General features: G+C 39.1%; 2 protein-coding genes and 1 pseudogene across 4 annotated transcripts; 1 reads left to right on the forward strand and 2 right to left on the reverse strand.

Annotated features, from left to right (window-relative positions):
* Positions 1-210: 210 nt before the first annotated feature.
* LOC110771048 (rust resistance kinase Lr10-like) lies at positions 211-16,723 on the reverse strand. 2 transcript variants are annotated; one of them, XM_088249600.1, is made up of 4 exons: positions 15,533-16,723; positions 1,957-2,043; positions 1,762-1,860; positions 211-1,539 (listed from the first exon to the last, which is right to left on the reverse strand). In XM_088249600.1, the coding sequence occupies exons 1-4, from the start codon at positions 16,341-16,343 to the stop codon at positions 395-397; spliced, it is 2,142 nt and encodes a 713-aa protein (XP_088105726.1). In that variant the 5' UTR covers positions 16,344-16,723; the 3' UTR covers positions 211-394. The 2 variants fall into 2 exon arrangements, with proteins under 2 accessions (XP_088105726.1, XP_088105727.1); XM_088249601.1 differs by lacking the exon at positions 1,957-2,043.
* On the reverse strand, positions 3,885-4,715 carry LOC148296770 (uncharacterized). Its single transcript, XM_088247927.1, has 4 exons — positions 4,683-4,715; positions 4,509-4,589; positions 4,122-4,412; positions 3,885-4,052 (listed from the first exon to the last, which is right to left on the reverse strand). The coding sequence occupies exons 1-4, from the start codon at positions 4,698-4,700 to the stop codon at positions 3,885-3,887; spliced, it is 558 nt and encodes a 185-aa protein (XP_088104053.1). The 5' UTR covers positions 4,701-4,715.
* A 195-nt stretch (positions 16,724-16,918) lies between the features above and the next one.
* On the forward strand, positions 16,919-19,212 carry LOC148296771 (LEAF RUST 10 DISEASE-RESISTANCE LOCUS RECEPTOR-LIKE PROTEIN KINASE-like 2.5; annotated as a pseudogene). The gene is made up of 3 exons (XR_015833544.1): positions 16,919-17,819; positions 17,968-18,003; positions 18,098-19,212. The product of XR_015833544.1 is annotated as an LEAF RUST 10 DISEASE-RESISTANCE LOCUS RECEPTOR-LIKE PROTEIN KINASE-like 2.5 (transcript).
* The last annotated feature ends 2,550 nt before the right edge of the window (positions 19,213-21,762 follow it).

Below are 21,762 nucleotides of genomic sequence, written 5' to 3' on the forward strand. Positions count from 1 at the left end.
TTTATTTATTCTTTTTGTAATTAAATGAACGTATTAACAAAAAGGAGGGCAAATCCCTTAGTGCAAATACCTACAGGGGTAGTCCTACCAATTGAAGACAATCCCAAGCTAACAATACAACAAACCCTAATAGCAATTAGCTCATAGGGATCTTCCAATCTGCAACAAGATAGGAGTTAGGAGGTTTTAAACACTCTATAGAGCACATCATACCTAATAGAATTTTGCAATTACTGAAAATCCTACAATTTGAGTGTTACAACAAGGGGGCAAGAAGCGTTTGAAAATCCTACAATTTATTTCCTTCCAAATGTAGTAAACAAAGGCAGCAAACAGAAGTCTAATTGTGCTTATTCATTACGTAATCTCCCTTGCACATCAAGATTGCTATATATTACATTGTTTGATTCGCATCAGCAATCAAAACAATTTCTGTAGAATTTGTAACTGTTGATGCACTTGTGGTACTTGAATTGTCCCCAGGAACCACTTCTGGCATTTGTTGTGGATACAAAAAAGGCTTTGGAGGCATTTCAAGGCTCTCAATTTCTCCTTCAAGCATCTCAACTGCTTTATTCATAGAAGGACGGTCACTAGGCTTCATTTGTATGCACCACAATGCCACAATGATCATCTTCTTTATGATCTTCTCTTCCTCCTCTGTGGCGTCTCCAACTTTTATGTCCTTTCCTTCACTCAATTGGTCAAAAACCCATGTTGGAAAGTATATTTGGCTTGACTTCTCTATGGTTGCATTTAAATTCTTTCTTCTGCCAGCCATTTCCATCAACAGCATTCCAAAACTATAGACATCAGCTTTGTATGAAATACCTCCAATATTTTTATAGAATAACTCTGGTGCTATGTATCCGAGAGTTCCTCTTGCTGCTGTTAAAGATACAATGCTATTATCGAGCGGGCATAGCCTTGCTAATCCAAAATCAGACACCTTGGGAAGAAAATTCTCGTCAAGAAGAATGTTATGAGGTTTGATGTCAAAGTGCAGAATTTGCATTTCACATCCTCTGTGCAGATATTCAATACCACGAGCCACTCCAAGCGCAATTTCAAACATTTTCTCACAATTCAAAGAGATAACTCCTTGTTGAGAAAATAAGTATTTATCAAGAGATCCATTAGGCATGAAATCGTATACGAGAGCACGCTTTGAACCCTCAACACAAAAGCCAATTAGTTGCACCACGTTAACATGGTGAATCCTTCCAATGGTTGCAACTTCATTGATGAAGTCTTGCCCATTAGCTTTGGACTTACCCAACATCTTGATGGCAACAAGGTGACCGCTACGAAGCTTTGCCTTGTATACAGAGCCATAGCCTCCTTCACCCAATTTTTCCTTGAAGCCTTTGGCCATCTTTTTTATGTTTGAGTAAGAGTACCTTACTGGCACGAGCTTATTGTTCTGCAAAAAGTCCTCTATATTGTCATGCATTGACAAGTGCCTCCTTTTCCATTTGTATATTATTAATGCAGTTGCACAGGGAAAGCCAAACACACATATGACTGTGTGCAATATTCCTGCTCAGTTCACAAAAAGTGGACTTAAAAACCAAACATTGAAAATAAAAAAAACCAAATATTGTCTCTCTCCTCCTTTCTTTCCCATTTTGTCTCTCTATCTCTTTAACTTAAAAACCAAATATTGAAAATAAAAAAACCAAAATGCTTTTATTCTTCAGTTACCAATAGCTAAAACTGCAAAATGCTACGCAGTAACTGATTTCAAGCAGTTCACATTACCTAGGTAAGAGATTACACAGCTTAATGGAAGCAGATAAAGGGGGACATCACTGTAGCACTTGTTGGTGAGCGCAAATACATATAACTGGGATACCCATTCTGCGACACAAGTGAAAAACTCGATCATAAATTCATAATTCAATTAAGTATACTTTGAATTATATGTAAGTTGGATTAGAGAGTCAGCTACTTTGCCTGTTGCATAGTATATGAACTGTAAGATCTCCCATACTTTGCCTGGTATAGAGCGTATGAACTGTAAGATCTTCTTGTGCAAATGTTCTGCATTGCAAAAGAAAATTAGATCTTCATATTTTGTATATATTAGAAATCAATATGTCATAGTCTCCTTTTGACCGCCAAATTATTTGTAGTGAAAACACCATAAACTAGCCTCCCGTACTTGGTTGATAAAAACTCTCTTCCTATTCCTTTGATCAGTATCTCTAACATAATATATCTATAGTAGATGACTGCAATCTCTACACATGAAAACAGCATGAAATGTTATTTGACAACAAAATCTTGTCAATGTGTAAAGTTTCATATCCATCACATTCTTATCTTTCTCACGGGATTAACCAAGATAGAGAGCATGCTCTGATACCATGTTAATGCAGAATAATTCGGTCATGATTCTGTGTTTATTTAAAATGGCAAAGCTCGATATACAAGACAATGAAACTAAGAATGGTAACCTCTAAAACTCAAAAATACAATCAAGGGAGAAATTGACAACTAAGGAAATTAACCAAATATGAAGAATTAAAATTAAATGGGTGGGTTCTACCATTACTTTGTTCAAGGAACCTCCAGACTTTATTAGTGACCTCTTATTTGAGGAATGTTCTACCATTACTTTGTTTGAGGAACCTCCAGACTTTATTAGTGACCTCCTATTTGAGGAATGTAACATGTAATTTTTCTACATGGGATACTCTATTAGTGGTTTGGTTCCTGCCCCCGCTTTGCGGTTGAACGGGTAAGACTACTCAGTTAGTCCGACGACATGGTCTTATTTTTTTGGTACTGTTACTTATTCCCTCCATCAATCAATAATACTATCCCTCTTTTCTCCACAAAAAAAAAAAAACAGTGGTCAAATGAATAAATAAGGCTTGGTGGGTGGTGAAGAAGATATTTAACAGCGCTGCATATTACTGACATCATCTGGAGGAGAGAGAACAAATATGTTGACTCTAGCTAGCATTATTGAATAAGTGAAATCATTAACAGATGCACTATACACTACTAAATTTCACTGTTTGCGCGACGAAGACAAATTTGTCGCGCAAAGTACAAAGTAGTCGCTCGAATAACAGCGCGACGAAATCACCGTCGCGCAAACTCAGTCGCGCGAAATCCGTAAAGAAAGCCCTTGCGCGACAGACCATTGCTCATTTCGTCGCGCAACAAGCTCGTTGCACCAACAATTCTGGGACTGCTACACTTCGTCGCGCAAACATTTTGCGCGACGATTATGTGTTCGTCGCTCAAAACTGTGCAACGATTTTCCGTCGTCGCACAGACATTTGAGAGGCGGCATAATAATTGTCGCGCACCTTTCTGCGCGACGAAAAAAAAATTGTCGCGCAAAGCTGGTGCGACGAATTACCATCGTCGCACAGACATTTGAGAGGCAGCATAAGGGTCGTCGCTCAGCTTTATGCGCGTCGAAAAATAACTGTCGCACAAACCTGGCGCGACGATGAACTTTCGTCGCGTAGTTTTATGCGCGACGAAGAATAGATTGTCGCACAAACCCTGTGCGACAATGCCATTTGTCGCGCAAATATAGAGCTACAAAATTCTCGTCGTCGCGTTGCCTTTAGGGGACGACATTTTTCGTCGCGCAAACGTAAATATATTGTTTCTCCATTTAAATTATAATGGTTTGTATTTTCCTGTGGAAAATTTTGCGCGACGACATCACGGCATATATTCGTCGCGCAAAAGAGTAATTAAATTATTAATTTTTTCTTTTTGGGGAAATTTTTGTTTGGTTTATTTATTTTTATAATTAAATGAAATGACAATAAAAAAATGTAATTAAGAGAAAGTTTTTGTTATAACATAATATAGAGTCAAATAAAAGAAAAATGTTTCAAATGTCATAAAGAAAACTAATCAAACATTGTTTGATAATCTACTTGGTCTCCGATCTGGACATTGTGGACAGGGGCAGAGGTTTGATGGCCATGCTCGGGTTGGATGGGCTCAGAGGTGGATGGAGGAACAAAAGACGGTACGGGAATGCCGGACTGGGCGAGGGACTGTAAGAACGAATCCATCTGGGACATCCGGGCTTCAAGCTCGCCCATCTGGGCCACCTTTGCTTCAAGCTCGGCCATCTGGGCCACCCGGGCTTGAAGCTGGTCCATCTGGGACATCCGGGCTTCAAATTGGGCCATCATTGCTGTCATAGCACTGTTTGACTGGGACGATGAACGGGATCTAGGTTCCCGCCGCCGGGCATTCCCCATCCCTCGACAATATGTCCCTAGCCGCCTCCCGAGAGTCTGCTCCAAAGCCTCCGTCAAGATCTGAAACCCTGCATCTGGTGGAGGAGCCACGGACTCGAGCGGCGTATCGGGAGGAAGCTGAGAGGCGGACTCCTGAAGAACCAACTGGCTCTTCTCAATCATGGTCATCTATTTAACATAACATAAAATATTAATTAAAACATTCATATAATAAAGTTGAAACTTGAACGTGTAAGAGAATAATTATAATTAAAGACTACTTACATGAATGGACTCCGCCAACTCATTCCCAGGTCGAACATAAACGTCGCCAAAGACATCAATCTCTGGGAATTTGGACCCCTCCTAATTGAACAAGAGAAAAAAAATTGTTAGTACAAAAAAAACAAATTAATATTAAATACATTAAAAAGTAAATAAAAATTATATAATTATTACCTGCCGCCGCGCCTCCATCCTATAGGAGAAGGGCCTGGCACCTGAATGGTGGAGAAGAGTCTTCTTCGCCCTATTGCCCTTATTTGCTTTGGCCATCTTCTGTTATACAAAAAATAAAATATTTTAGTTGAAAATGAACTGAAAACAGAATTTTGAACTTAGTATAAAAAAAAAATTACCACATAATCTGCCCCCTGAAAATGACCACAGAGCCACTCCCAACTATCCTCCCGCCCCTCAAGCTCCTTCGGGCAACCCTCCAGAAGAGCAACCTGCGGATCATCGTATGCCTGAAAATGGTGGTGCAGGTCGCTCTTCCACTGCTTGTACCTATCCGCAAACAGTCTATCGATGTACTCGAACAAATCATCGTTGAGATTCTCTAAATTGTAGTTGATCTGCAATAAATTAATTACATGCATTAAGTACTAGAAATATATAAAATTGGAAGGGAACACAATTAAAAGGTAGGATACATACCGACAGCTGTCCACGCACCTCCATCTGCACCTCGTTAGGCATGGCCTTCCAAGACTTTCATTTCATCGGACAATGGGTCCGAATGACTGAACCAACATCGTGGGCCAATGAGCTATGTTGGTCCGCAGTAGGTGCAGCCCGATGACGCTCGTCGTATCTGATGTTGATACGACTGTTGGTCACCCGAGTGAGCTTCGCCGTACTCAACTGGCGACAAGGTCCCCGGGTGTTCTTCTTGGCTGCAAAGATATATAAAATTAACGTTAATTAACAAATTATTAAAAAAAATAATGGTACAGTTTATTTGTAGGTAAAGGAAATCTTTACCTGGTTGAGAACCCGACGCACCAGCAGCAGAGGTCGAAGCGGTGTCGATCAAGTGGGGAGGGCGATGACGCCTGGCGCTAACAGGCTGCGCAACTGAGGACTCTGATGACGCCTGTGCATGGGAGACGTTCGGAACAGATGGGATCTCGTTCAACTGTGCTGGAGCAGTGACAGCTGACGTCGCAATCGGGGGAGGCAAACTATGAGGACTCGTCACCGTCTTACGACGTCTGATAAGGTTCGACATCTGCACAACTGATAAGGTCTTAAAATTAAAACATCCTTGCCTAAAATGTTTGTTTATTTTTAAAAAAACAACCTCAACAACTAATCAACAGCAAATTCAATATTTAGCATACAAATACACAGAAACATGTATTCTTATAAAAAAATAATAATAATAAACAGATGCACATTGTTTTAAAGCAAACAAAACAACAACAGATATATATTAAAAATAACATATGCACATTGTTTGCAAACAAAACAAAAACATATATATATAAATAAATAAAAAACAGAAACAAATATTCATCTCAACAAAATGAACATCTAATTTGGTTAGTTGCACATATCTTAAATCTGAAAAGCAATCCAAATACAAAAAACAGAAAATTACGAAAAGCAATCAAAATACAAAAAACATAAAACATAAAATTGTGCTCCAATCAAATTTAAAATCTGAAACCAAACCAAATACAAAATCACAAATCCAACACTATTTCAACATTTCCAATAAAATCTGAAATCACAAATGCAAATCCAATACAAAAAGGAAATTGAAACGGAGCAATCCTAACCAACCACCAGACTAAGTAATGTAAACACTTACAAAATAAATATACAAATTCAAACAGCAGATTTCAGAATTTAATCCTAACATATATTTTAATCCACAACTTTCAGAAAAAAAAAAATCCAAAAACTTGTAATTATAAATCGGGGCTAGAGTCGGGACTTTTACCGTATGGGTTTCGACGGTGGAGAGCGAGAGAGAAATCGAAGGGCCGTCGTCTGATGGAGGAGCGAGTGACTGAGAGCGGACGGAGGAGACAGGGACAGAGAGGGATGAGTGGGGATGGAGGATAGAGGGACTGAGAGGGATGAGTGGAGACGGAGGAGAGAGGGATGAGTGGGGACGGAGGAGAGAGCGGCTGAGAAGGATGAGGGGCGGGCTGAGAGCTTGCGATAGAGACTGGGTGAGAGATTTGGGGGTGCGAAGGAGAGAGACCGGGTGAGAGATCAATGGGTTCGAAGGAGAGAGAGATAGAGGGGCTGAGAGGTTGAACGTGAGAGAGAGAGTGGCTGAGAGATTTGAGGGTTCGACGGATTTTAGGGTTCGAGGAGAGAGAGACAGAGGGGCTGAGAGAGGTTGAAGACGAACAGAAATGCGCGTTTTTTTCATAAAAGCTTCGCCAACTTGCGCGAAGAAAGATGTAAAATGTCGCGCAAAGATAAATATCGCACTTTGCACGACGGATAAATATCGCACTCCGCCAAAAATTTGGGCGACTTGCGCGACGACATTTTTTACAACGTCGCGCAAAGGTAAACCCTAAACCCTGAAACATGGTCCAGAAACCCTTACTTACATTGCGCGAAGGAAATAAGTCTAACCTGTCGCGCAAAGAATTTTTAATTCGAGGGATAAACTCCGCCAAAAATTTGGGCAACTTGCGCAACGACATTTTTTTCAACACATCGCGCAAAGATAAACCCTACACCCTAAACCCTAAACCTTAAACCCTAAACCCAGAAATCCTTACTTACATTGCGCGACGGAAATAACTTCATACGTCGCGCGTAGAACTATTGCGCGACGGAAATAATCTTATTCGTCGCGCAACAAAGCATGGAAATGTTAGTGAGTATATTGTTTTAATGGGGCTACGCATTCTACAATACTAGTTTCACCGATCCAACCGTCAAACTTGTTTGTTTATACTTAGAGATCGTACACGCCAAAAATTGAAAAAAAATACACATTCATAGATGATGTTACCGGACCAAAATTTTCAACGGTTATAAACAAAAAATCACGATTTAACGGTTATTTTAACTCCGATTTTGATGATATTTTACGGATGCACTCCTTTACCGTATATAAATACAATTACTGAATTTGATCTCCATTGAAAAATATTTACACTAGTGGATACCACAACATCTTATGTTATATTTAACAAAAGTACATCAACAACTCTTAATGTTTGTGAATATATAGTAATTGGCTACATATGCATTCTACATAACTATTTTCAACGATCCAACCGTCAAACCTATTTCTTTAAACGTTGAGATCGTACTTTAAAAAAATTGGAAAAAATATACAGTCCTAGATGACATAACGGGACCACAATTTTCGACGGATATATATGAAAAATCACGATTGAACGGGTATTTTAACTCCGATGTTCAAGATTTTCTATGGGTGCACCCCTTTACTGTATATGAATACAATTACTGAAGTTGATCTTCATTTAAAATTATTTACACTAATGGATAGTTCGTATAATTTCTTAACTATCATGCCATATAAATAAAATTTAAAAACTTGGTTTGGGCGACGAATGAGCTCCTTGTTCGTCTCTGAAGGTTTGCGCGACGTATATTCATGTTCGTCGAGCAAAGATGATTTATCTAATTCGTAAATTTTTGTAATATTTGGAACAATGCGCGACCAACAAATCGTACTCATCGCGCAAAGATGATTTTTAACATTATTATCACATATTTGCTTTTGCGCGACAACGATGTCTGTCCCGCAAAGAATGATTGTGCGACACAATAAAATATTATCCGTCGCGCAAATGTAAAGACCGGTCGTCCAGCGTAGACGACCAGTCGTTTTTTCACAGATTGTAATTGCTCTTTTTCACTTCCAACCTATTTTGCGCGACGTATATGTCCGTCCCTCCAAGTATGATTGTGCGACACGAACTATTTAATTTCATCGCGCAAATGTAAAGACCGGTCGTCCAGCGTAGACGACCGGTCGTTTTTTCACAGATTGTAATTTCTCTTTTTCACTTCCAACCTATTTTGCGCGACGAATATATCCGTCCCTCCAAGTATGATTGTGCAACGCGAACTATTTAATTTTGTCGCGCGAATTTAACGACCGGTAGTTTAGTGTAGACGACCGGTCGTTTTTGCACAGATTCTAATTTTTTTTTAACTTCCAACCTAATATTGCGCGACGACAATATCCGTCCCCCAAAGTATGATTTCGCGACGACTCAAAATTGATTTCCGTCGCGCAAATTTAAAGACCGGTCGTTTAGTTTCGACGACCGGTCGTTTTTCCACATATTCTAATTTTTTTTTTAACTTCCAACCTATTATGCGCGACCAATATTTCCGTCCCGCAAAGTGTGATTGTGCGACGCGGACACATTTTGTTCGTCGCGCAAAGTTAACGACCGGTGTGTAGACGACCGGTCGTTTTTTGACAGATTGTAATTGGCTGATTACCACTTACAACATATGTTCAGTTTTGAATCCATAACTTCTTAACCATATGTCCAAATTTCATGTTATTTATACGGTTGGATTCAGCACAGAAAAACAAAGAACGTAACGCGGACCAAAAGTCAAAAACAGTTATGAAAATGAACAGAATTCAATAAAAGAAATGAAAAACGTTGCAAACACGTTACAAAGTTCCCCACATATATTGAAGGTTTGGATATACATTCCACAAATATTCGAACAATATTCAAACAAATATTTAAGGTTTGGATAATCATTTATTATGTTTTACATGGCAAGTCGCAAATATTTTACATTATTCATCATCTGAACTATAATAATCTTCGTTTTCGTCGCTATGATCACTGTCGGTCTCCCAATCATCCTCCTCCTCTTCCTCCTCCTCCTCCTCCTCCTCCTCAAGTACATCATCATCATTGTTCGGGCCCACGGTTGGATCGTATCGCGGAAGATAACCGAGGTCAATTGTAATTGACTGAATCAGTATTTCTCTTGGAGACACTCCTTCAAGCTGAAAAGGTTCCTGTACGACAATTGTATCTCGAAGTGTTTGTGCATCATGTTCCATGGAAGATTCGAAACGTTGGTCAGCAACGTCGACGTCGTTGTCAGGTGGGTCTAGTTCTGGTATAGCATACACATTCCTCTGACCCATCTGCTGAACAACTTTCCACCCGCTCCCTGCTTTAGGGTCATCTAGATAGACAATCTGTTTTGCCATGGTTGCCAAAATGTAAGGGTCGTCATCATACCAAGTTCTGCTCATGTTCACAGATAATAACCCATGATCGATTTTAATACTTCCCTGCCTATTTTGGTTCGTATCAAACCATCGACACCTAAACATGATCACTTGGTATCGGTCTTTGTAAAGCAATTGCACGACAGTGGTGAGTTTGCCATAGAAATCAATGTCTGTACTTTCGCCTCCACCTGGAACATGGAGACCTCTGTTTTGCGTACACAACTTGTCATCTCGTGCACTCACCAAAAACTTGACGCCGTTAACATGGCAACCCGAGAACAATTCAGGCCAAAGTGGGCCGAATGCTAAGTTATATAACTCTTCACTGTAAGTGGGGGAATTCTCTGATTTCAACTTGGTCACCTAATATTATTAAAAAAAAATTCAATAGCATGGAAATGTTAGTTTGACAATTTCAAATACTACAATATATAGGTCAATTACAAAATACTTATAACTTACATATTGCAAGAACCATTTTGGAAATAATTCACGGTGTTTCTTGGAATACAAATGTGATGGATGTTCTCGCTTCATCATCTCTTCATGCTCATCTAAGTATGCCATTATCTCATCACAATTGTTCAATACGAACCAATGAGCTACCTCCATATCTTTCCTGGAAAATGACTCCCCTTGTACAAGATCTCCAAAGGGTCGTGCGCTTTGAGAAAAAACAGAAAGTTGCTCATTTCTCACACCTCCGTCATTATTGCGCTGAGGTCGATTGAAAGCCGTGTCCACATCTTTTAAATACATTCCACAGAAAGTCAGCGCCTCATATTGAACCCAAGCCTCTACAATTGATCCTTCGGGCTTCGCTCTGTTGCGTACGCTTCTTTTCAGCTCTCCGAGAAGCCTGCCAAAATATAATGAAAAGATGAAAATCATGAAGTAGCAAGAATACGAACCAATGATGCATACAGAAATGATGCCAAGTTATATACCTTTCTATAGGATACATCCAGCGATAGTTGACTGGACCCCCAAGCAATGCCTCTTCTGGCAAGTGAACCATCACGTGGATCATACTTGTGAAGAAAGCCGGAGGGAATATCATCTCAAACTTGCATAAGACTTGGACAATGTCATCGCGCAACTGATGAATGTCTGTCTTTTGCAATGTCTTTGCCGTCAGTTGGGAAAAAAATCTGGACAACAATATGATTGGCTTGACTACATCTTCCGGCAACAGGTGTCGAATCCCAACAGGAAGTAGGCGTTGCATAAACACATGGCAGTCATGACTCTTGAGTCCTGTAAATTTACCCCCGTCAACATTCACGCAACGTGCGATATTAGAAGCATACCCATCAGGAAACTTTACAGACGACACAAACTGTAGAAACTCTTTTTTGTCATTCGGTTTCATGGAAAAAAAACGCAAGATCCCTTATAGCTTTATCATTGCCCCTTTTCAGCCATAAACCCCTTCGTATGCCCATTCTTTCTAAATCAAGACGAGCTTTTATCGTGTCCTTTGTCTTGTCCTTGATATCTAGAATCGTTCCCATCAATGTGTCAAACACATTTTTCTCAACATGCATAACGTCGAGATTGTGCCTCAATTTTAGTTTCGACCAATATGGGAGCTCAAAAAACATAGACTTGTGCGTCCAGTTCATATGTGTAGCAGGTCTGGTTCGACTAACAGTTTTCCAGAACGGAGCAAAATCCAAATGGTTAAGCTGATCCAAGATCTGATCACCGGACGATTCTCTAGGTCTTGCACGATGCTCTTTGTTCCCGTCGAACTCTTTATCCTTTTCCCGCCACTCGTGATCCCATGGCAACCATCTTCGATGCCCAAGGTAACACACCTTTCTAGCGTGCCAACTAGAAGTCACATCTTCCTTGCATACAGGACATGCCATATAACCCTTTGTGCTCCACCCCGACACCATTGCATATGCGGGAAAATCATTCACAGTCCACATAACTGCCGCTCTCAAAGTGAACATCTTCCCAGTGGATTTATCGTACGTGCGCACACCGTTTGTCCATAAATCCTTGAGCTCATCAACCAACGGCCTTAAGTACACATCGATTGACCTGCCAGGATCCTCATTTATCAAAACAGTCATCATCATGTACTCTTTTTTCATGCATTTCCAAGGCGGCAAATTATATGGGAATACGAAAATCGGCCAAGTACTGTGATGTTGGTTTAGAACCCCGTACGGATTGAATCCGTCAGTGGCAAGTCCCAGCCTAACATTTCGGGGATCAGCAGAAAACTCGGGGAACGTTCGATCGAACTCTTTCCATGCCTCCCCATCTGCAGGATGCCACATCACATCGTCGTCTACCCGTTTTTCCTTATGCCATCTCATGTCTGTGGCAGTATGCGTCGACATATACAATCGCTGCAATCTTGGTTTCAGGGGCAGATAACGCATGACTTTTTGTGGAACCTTAGTCATTCTATTCTAAGACTTCTGTTTGAACCTCGACTCATTGCATATAGGGCATGTATCCAATGATTCATACTCTTTGTAGAATAACATGCAATTGTTTTTGCAAGCATGGATTTTTTCATAACCCAATCCAAGACCACTCAACATCTTCTGCGCCTGTCTGTGGTCTTTCAGCAAACAATTGTCCGTCGGAAGCATTCTCTTGAAAACCCCCAAAAAGTAATCGAAACTCAGGTTCGACATACGGTACTTTACTTTTTCATGCATTAGCTCCACAATGGCCGTCAGAATGGAAAAGCTCTCGCACCCCGGATATAACTCTTGGTTAGCATTTCTTAACAGTTTTTCATACTGTTCAAACTCTGCACTATCCGTTGGTGTAGGCACATCATCTTCCCCTTGCTGATTGCTGCTCGTCGATGCAAATGAAAAAGCATCATTTATAATATCCATGACTTGTTCATTAGGTTCCACAATAGGTTCAACATTGTCCACTGTTGTGGCCCTTGAAGACGAAGCAATGTCTAATTGTTCCCCGTGATGGTTCCAAGTGCTGTATGTCTCAATCATTCCATTCCTTACTAAATGAAATCGAACAGTTTCAATTGTCTCCCACAACATGTTGTTACACTTCCTACAAGGACACCGGATTCTAGTTGCACCCGGGTTGTGTGACCGTGCAAAGTGAATAAAGTCCTCGATTCCATCCAAGTATTCCTCTGCGCACCTGTTAGGGTTCTGTATCCACCTTCTGCTCATAATTCCTGGAACCACAATCACAATACAACAATCATGTTGTATTCTTACAAAATCATAACGTCACCTTATGCCTCCGGTAAGGGCCCTATCCCATTCGAAAATGCATAGTCATGTCACGTAATTTACAACTACATGAGATTAGATTTCGACGTGGATGAATTTCGGCAGCATCTCGGTACAGTTCTTGAGGCGTACCGTAGATATAAAATACCTACGTACCACCCGAAGAACGTACCGAGATGACACCGAAATCTCCACAATCGAAACCTAATCCTGTAGCTGTAAACTACGTGACACGACTATGCATTTCCAAACTGTCCAAAGTATGGGACAATTCAAGAATTAATTGGACCGTAGTCGTGGTTTACCCACCCATGCGCGGTCCAACTAACCTCGAACGGGAACTAAGCTTTACAAAAAAAAAATGTATGAAATTAATTTCAATTAACTTCGTACATCAACGTGCATAACTGAACAACATAATATAAATATAATTTCACAACACAATTTAAACATAATGTAATTAATTTTATATAATACCTTCGCAATCGTTCTCCACCAATCGCTAATCACATATAATATCCCTATATACAACGAAATTAATGGCGTTAGTATGAATTTACAGTAATGTTTTTACACTAACGACAAAAAATACATAATCAATGAACTTACCGGAGGCAGAAATAGTTTAACTCATAAACGAAATGAGATTGATGCGTTTGCTTGGCATATGACGTTCGAGATAGAGGGAGAGAGTGGCTGAGGCAAGCTGCAATTTTTTTGCAGTTTGCCTCTGCCATGGCTGTAACTGAATAAGTAATAAACGACGATTTTGCGCGACGGATACTATTTTCATCGCGCAAAACCGAAAGACATTGCGCGACAAATAAAAATTTTCGTCGCATATTATTCGACGCGCAAACGTATTTGCCGTCCCGCAAAATTCTTTCCCCGGCGCGCATGCTGATGCCGACATCCATTTTGCGCGACGTATTAAAATTTGACCGTCGCGCATATATCCGTCGCTCGAATACAAATCGTCGTCGCGCAAGAATACAATGCATTTGCGCGACGCTTTTATCGTCGCGCAAAGTTCGTTGCGCAATCATTTTGCGCCAAATCGATAAACCCGCGGCTTTTTTCCCCCTTTTTTTTTGCGCGACGACGACAATTTATTTTGTCACGCATTACACCCTAGAGCGACTAAACTTGTCGTCGCGCAAGTATGAAACACTGTTTGTTTCCCGCAATTTATTATGCGCGACGTATTATTTTTTTGTCGCGCTAAACATCATAGTGCGACGAATACGTCGTCGTCGCGCAAATAGTTGTCGCGCAAACGTGTTCATTTATATCTCTTTGAATATTTTGTCCCATTTCTAGATCTCTGAATATTTGTTATTTGCGATTTTTGGGGTATACAATCTCACAGTATATACAAACACGTTTAACGGTTGGATCGTTGAAATTAGTTTTGTAGAGTTGAATGAACACTTTTTAGTTTCAAAACATATTTCGCGTTGTTCTCTTTGTAGGGAAATTGATAACCCTGAAATTTATTCGTTTGGAGGTTGATAACCATACAAAAATATTCTCCTCTACCATTCCCATAATTAAAAGGGTATGAATGATAATCTTCACTAAAATCAATGAAAAGCATATGATTTAGATGGCAAAATTAAAATTAAGACTTAGGCTTAATGGTTTTGTATATCGTACCTTGCGCGACGGATAGTGTTTTATCGCGCAAAGGTGTCATTTGCGACGGGATTAGTCGTCGCGCAAAACATCCTATAGCGACGAATACGTCGTCGTCGCGCAAACGTGTTCATTTATAACATTTGAATATTTTGTCCCATTTCTAGATCTCTGAATATTTGTTATTTGCGATTTTTGGGGTATACAATCTCACAGTATATACAAACACGTTTAACGGTTGGATCGTTGAAATTAGTTTTGTAGAGTTGAATGAACATTTTTTAGTTTCAAAACATATTTCGCGCTCTTCTCTTCGTAGGGAAATTGATAACCCTGAAATTTATTCGTATGGAGGTTGATAACCATACAAAAAGATTCTCCTCTACCATTCCCACAATTAAAAGGGTATGAATGATGATCTTCACTAAAATCAATGAAAAATATATGATTTAGATGGCAAAATTAAAATTTAGGCTTAGGATTAATGGTTTTGTATATCGTACCTTGCGCGACGGATAGTGTTTTGTCGCGCAAAGATGTGATTTGCGACAAGTTTAGTCGTCACGCAAGAATTAGGCGCCAGAATATTTATTCGCGGTTTTTTCCCCTTGGTTTACGCGACGGTCGTTTGTTCTGTCGCGCAAAGTTGTTTTGCGCGACGAAATTTATTGGTCGCTCTATTTTGCGCTACGCAAATGATTGTCCGTCGAGCGATGATCTTTTATACGACGAAATTTCGTTGTCGCGCTAGTCTGCGCTACGCATATTATGATTCGTCGCGCGATGATCTTTTATGCGACGAAAGTTCTTCGTCGCTCTTGTTTGCGCTACGCATATGGTTATCGGTCGCGCTATGATCTTTTATGCGACGATTTGTCCTTCGTCGCGCAAACTATCGTCGCGCAAATAGAAAAATGTAGTAGTGATAGTACCTTTGGTTATTGAAGGGCACTTGGTTTTACTCATGTTGTCGAGCGTGCAGTTCTCCTTATCCATTCCACATTTTAAGTAACATGCACCGTTAAACCATGAGAGCTCAAAGCCGCGAGCTATTTCATTATATATACCTTCACAGGACAAGTTCTGGTGCAGATCTGTAGATGTTGAAGGTGACACCACAACCATTTTTGTTATTTTGCAGGACTCCCCCAAATCGAATGGACTTATGGAGCCATTCAAGCCAATCATGACATAAGAAAACATTCTTAAAGTACTGGACAAAGAAGAATTGGCAGAATTGTAGTTGATGCACGGAGCTGTATCAACAAGGCGAGGAGAATGGATTGGATTTGCACAGCTGATAAAAATTATAGGCACTTCACGTATCGCTAGACTATGCAGTTCTTGAATAGATGTGTCAGTATATCGACCATAGACGAAAGGATTTCTATCACTAAGGTTGAAGGAGGTTAAAGAGTAACGTGGGTTGGAGAAGTAGTTGTCTTTCTTGTGAACACCAGCATCGACAACTCGGATTGTCCAGTCACTGTAATTGATCGCCTTTACGTAATACTTTCCCGAATACAAGCGTATTACTGTAACATTTTCCTCACAATATAGCTCAAAAGTGTTGTCGCCACAGTTTAGAAGGTCTTCCTTTAAACAGAATGGAGACCTTATGTATATATTGCCACAAGAAAGGGTACTATCTTCCAGGGTGGATGTTTGGAAACAGAAGGAAGGAGGAACAAGGAGAACGAGAACTACTATGTGTGCAGCAAATAGGAGACTTCCTCTAGACATAGTGAGAGAGAATATTAGGATGAAGTAAGAGACTTCCAATCCAATTGAAATTTATCAAAATTATGGAAGAGGACAAAGAATAATTAAGTTATGTATGTGGCTATGGCAAATTAGAAAGGAGTGACTTCAGAAATGACCATTTGGAGCCCCTGAAGGCAAATTCACACTCAGAAATACAAGAGAGAATAAAAGAGAGGCAAATAAGAATGGTGTATCTAGAACAAAGCTCTTGTGCAGCACGAAATGAAGAAGAAAACAACTGGAATTTTATTTCTTCTCCTACAGCAGCATCTCCTTTTCTTCTCTGCTCTCTGCCTCACTTCTCTTCTTTTCTCTGGGTTTGCCTTCCTCTAGTTCTCTTAAACAGCTCAACAATAAAACTCTGCGTTTCTTCAAAGGACAAAAGCCACATGCACATAACGAAAGTGCTGCCAATCAATTTTGTCTGCCTATCAACTTTGATTTCCCACTTTTTCTGCCAATCAATTTTGCTTTCCCACTTTTTCTGCCAATCAACTTTGCTCTCCCAAATTTGTCAACTTTTTCTGCCAGCACATAATGAAAGTGCTGCAGGGATTACACTTCCCATTGTCGGCTACTATGCTGGAGACTCATCCATCATAAAACCAATCATGCTATATATATGTGTAGACGATATTAATGCTTAAATCTTATCCATATCTGTCGTATACAATCAATTAATAACTTAGCAAGAGACCGGAATGCTGCAAGCCATTTTTTTGTTAGAATAATGCTTCTGATCAATTTCTTATGCTGGTTGCTCATAGTAGTAGATGTCGATGCAGTCCATGGCGGAGTAGGCCTTGAAATTTGCAGAGAAGCAAGATGTAAACCGGACGGCCCAGCCATCATATTCCCATTTTGACTTAAAGGTAAGCAGTCAATCCATTGCGGTTACCATGGCTTTGATCTATCATGCACTAACGACAACCAGACTGTGCTCGAGATGCCATCTTCGTCTAACAACCTCTTCGTTGAAAAGATTAAGTACACATCTCAGGAGATTGAAATATATTACCACAATGATTACCTTGTGCCATCTTCATTTCGACCAGATATTTTTTACTTCAGTTTCTCCCTTACAATTTGTGCCAGATAACTATAATTATACGCTATTCAGTTGTCCATATTCACCAGAAAGATCCAACATCGGTTTTTGTGGGATGGAACTGGGACCTTACCACTATGACAATCCTCAAAACCAGACATATGCTGTCAACGCTCAATGTTCTATTGATAGAATGTCCCTAGAGTCTTGTACCAAGCTGCATGACTATACATCAATTCCAGACATATCACCGATCTTGGCAATGAACAAAATTATGAAGTTGCATTGGTCCAAACCATCATGTCGACATTGCAAAGAGATGGGCAAGGCATGTAGATCAAAGATTAGTGAATATAGTCTTGCACATGTTCAGACTGCAGAAAGCGAATGTTTCGATTTCCCTGAAGGTATCATTTAACTAAACTTGGCTTTGTTGCAGTACTTTGAAAGCTAATATTATTTATTTTCAGTCATTCGATCCGATTAGTCAGGACTCAGAATTATATTGGTTTGATAGCAAAAGTACTTTATTAACTTAAATAACAACTTTTACAGAGAGTAACCGTAGAGGGGCACACATAAAGATATCAGGTGAGTTGTCCATAAATTAAAATACTTGTGTTGATGGACTATAAATCTGAATCAAATATAATTAGGTTAGGTTTTTTCTCATCCCTTTCTGCAGTTATTTGCACAGTTTCTGTGGCTCTTATAGCAATGGGGGCTCTCATCATGTGCCATGCCTACAGCTCCAACAAAACAGAGAAAACAAATCAGTTGAGAATTGAAAGATTTTTGGAAGATTACATAGCACAGAAGCCAAGCAGATATTCCTATGCTGATATTAAGAGGATAACAAATCAATTCAAGGACAAGTTGGGGCAAGGGGCCTATGGAACAGTTTATAAAGGGAAGCTTTCCTCTGAATTCCTTGTTGCTGTGAAAATCCTCAACAATTCAAATGAAAATAATGGAGAAGATTTTACAAATGAAATGGGAACAATGGGTCGCGTGCACCATGTCAATGTGGTTCGCTTGGTTGGCTTTTGTGCAGATGGGTTTAGACGAGCTCTTGTGTATGAATTCTTACCAAATGGCTCATTACAAAACTTTTTATCATCAGCAGACAATAAAAATTCTTTCCTTGGTTGGGATAAGTTGCAAGATATTGCTTTAGGTATAGCCAAAGGAATTGAGTATCTTCACTAAGGGTGTGACCACCGAATCCTCCATTTCGACATCAAACCCCATAACATTTTGCTAGACCAGAATTTCACTCCGAAAATTTCTGATTTTGGTCTAGCCAAGTTATGCGCAAGGGATCAAAGCGCAATATCCATGACAACCGTCAAGGGGACCGTGGGCTACATTGCACCCGAAGTGTTCTCTAGGAACTTCGGTAACGTGTCCTACAAGTCAGATGTGTATAGTTTTGGCACCCAATAGAAACTTGCCATTGTGGGTCTGTGGTGCGTCCAATGGCACCCAATAGATCGTCCTCCAATGAAAGTTGTAGTTCAAATGTTAGAAAGAGAAGGTGACAATCTAACCATACCACCTAATCTTTTTTGCTCTACTTCGAATTGAATGAATACAACTATACTGTCTGCAAGGCATCTGGACATTTGCGTACATCAAGAGTTCTACCAGTCACCATGATTTGATATGAGATCATTGATAGGATTTTTAGTACCTGCGCAAAGAGGGTTAAAATCACTTAAAATACTTGCAAGAATACAAGGTAATTGTAGTATAAATGTTCATGCAAGGTTGTTGTCCCCAAAGATTGTTTGACTAATTTGTAATTAAACTAACTCTTAGTTAATGGTTAAAATAGATTTTATCAAAGATTTGAAATTTATGAATTTGAAAAGATTAACTTAACAATAAAAGAAATCGGAAAGTTGGGAAATTGAAGAAAAGCAAGTTTTAAAAACCAATTTATAAAAGCACTAGGGTTTCACCGTCACCTAGCAATCCTATGAATTTTTACCAATTACTTATGATCTACACATGCCACTTTGAAGGTTAGGTTTTTCTAATTTATATTCTACTGGGAACCTCCAACACAGAACGTATATCTAACATGCAACCCGTCCGGACGTTCGGATCAAATATGAACATGAAAGACTCATTAAGTTTTGTGAAAACCCTTTGAAAAACTATGCAACTCTTAAGACGTGGTGTTCATCTTAAGTGAAATTACAATTATTAACCACAAGAAGCCAGCGTCAATTTCAGGGAACCTTCAGACCAAAATTGCATCCAATTACTTTTCTAAAGATCCTAATAGTGATCAAGCATTAAGACAATTAGATAGTTTAAAACAATGATTAACAATTCAAAGTATGCATGCAATCAATCATAAGCAATTAAATAAAAATCACATATTCATGCTAAGGTTCAAGGCTTCACCCTAGGAAAGAGAGTTAGTTACGCATAATCATAACTAAAACCCAAGAAAATATCATTCCCATAAATAAGAATAAAAACACGTTGAAGTAGAAGTTCTTCAAAAACCCTAGCAAAAGTCGCGTTCCAAAAGCCAAAAGAGAGATGTCCTAAAATTATGTGAAACATAACTTATATACCTCCTAAAACCCAGCTGCCCAATGTCCACAAGGAAACTAGGTTAAAATAAAATAATACTAGGAAATAAAGTCCAAATTGGACTAGGAGAATCTGCCAACAATCTGCCCAGCCACGTTTTAGGCTCAAATCTCCTCCAAATCAGGCCCAAGATAGCTCGTTTTAAAGATAAAAACATTCTGAACATATCTTAAGAAGGCCACGAACCCATCTGAGGTCATCTTGGGCTCCAAAACGCAATAAAGGCCCAAACCGTCAGTATTCCAGTACCGCGCATTGCTCCTTTATTTTATTGCCAGAGAATAACCGCTTGGTAGAAAAATTTGAAATTTTGATACGATCAAGCTAAGTGACTCACAAACGTCCTCCAACTGGAATTACTCCAAAATTCGTCCATTTGATTATGTTTTGCTCCGGAGGAAGTCGAAAACCCTATATTGGAAATATAATTCAAAGTATCAAAATTGTTCCAAAATATTAACCAAAATATATTAATAATAGGGTTAAATATATAATATAAAATATGCCCATCAATGATGCACTGTAATATTAAATAACATATGATGTTGAATATCGTAGTATATGCTAAGTGTTTGAATTTGAATTTCTAAACAAATATCAATCCAGATTTCATAGATTTTGGAGATTTCCCAGAGAGATTTCAAGCCTTATTTAGGCCGCTCAGATTCTAGATTACATTGTAGATCATTTTGCAATCATTTCCCCCACGTTAGTAAGATTTCCAGTTGATGTATCATTTCCCAAATATAAGTTAGGAAAAAAAAACGTTAAATATATGTTGACTGGGGACCCAGGTCTTGGTCTTCTTTCTACTTATTTAATATCCATTTTTACAAAGTAGATTAAATATTGTTGAATATTAAGTAAGTAGAAAGAAGACCAAGACCTGGGTCTGCAGTCAACATATATTTAACAGTTTTTTTTTCCTAACTTATATTGTTCTGTTTTTTCTACATTCGCACTTGACCATTATGTGCTCTTTGATTGATATATATATACGAGTCAATAACAATGTGACACAGTATCAGTTGCTTAAATTAGACTGGACCACATTATCTTTAGACTCATTTTCAATCAGTGATGAAAGAGTGAACGCATTTTCTATTTTGTCATCCAATTTTTGAAAAGAATTTAGGTGAAAAATTAATAAAATATAAGTAGTATTTAATAAAACAGTCCCGCTCACTTAAGGATTTAAAAATAAGGTCATGTGAGGTCCTATTTAATAAAGGCCATTGGATTAAGGGCGAGTTTTGAATTGATGTCATTTTTATATAAAAAAAATTATTTCTACTGTGGTTTGAAAATAATTGGCTATAAAATAAAACAGCTCTATATTTGATAAACAATATTTTAAGTGTTGTTAGTACAAAAAATAGTGTTCAAATCGTTTGATAAATTTTAATATAAAACTGTTGTAATCTATATCTATCTATATAAAGCAAAAGGCAGAGAATGGTGAAACATTCAAAATACCAAAAAATGTCTTTGGTTAATGCAAACATTAAGAATTGAAATTATTAATTAAATGAGGATGTTGAGGCCCAAAAAATTCAAGGCTAGGCCCAAATATAATCTCGGCCCAATGCTATACCTTATCGAGAAGAAATCCGATTTGGGCACGCGAAAGTTCGTCATATGCGCTTGCACACATGCCACGCCACGCTACAAGCTTAAGTGGGCCCAAGCCACGCGAATGCCTAGGGCTTGCTGAGCGGGTTGTGGTATGGATGGTTACGA

This window comes from Prunus avium, chromosome 2, assembly GCF_965620075.1.
Source record: "Prunus avium chromosome 2, drPruAviu1.hap1.1, whole genome shotgun sequence".
Lineage (NCBI taxonomy): Eukaryota > Viridiplantae > Streptophyta > Magnoliopsida > Rosales > Rosaceae > Prunus > Prunus avium.

Coding starts and splice junctions, on each gene's coding strand:
- LOC148296770 (XM_088247927.1), bottom strand. Junction 4,413..4,508: donor AGTTGGCGGAGTCCATTCAT/GTAAGTAGTCTT, acceptor TATGTTAAATAG/ATGACCATGATTGAGAAGAG. Junction 4,053..4,121: donor TGGACCAGCTTCAAGCCCGG/GTGGCCCAGATG, acceptor CGGATGTCCCAG/ATGGATTCGTTCTTACAGTC.
- LOC110771048 (XM_088249600.1), bottom strand. CDS start 16,343: ATGTCTAGAGGAAGTCTCCTATTTGCTGCACACATAGTAGTTCTCGTT. Junction 2,044..15,532: donor GTGCCCTTCAATAACCAAAG/GTACTATCACTA, acceptor TTTGCAATGCAG/AACATTTGCACAAGAAGATC. Junction 1,861..1,956: donor GTTCATATACTATGCAACAG/GCAAAGTAGCTG, acceptor CTTGTGTCGCAG/AATGGGTATCCCAGTTATAT.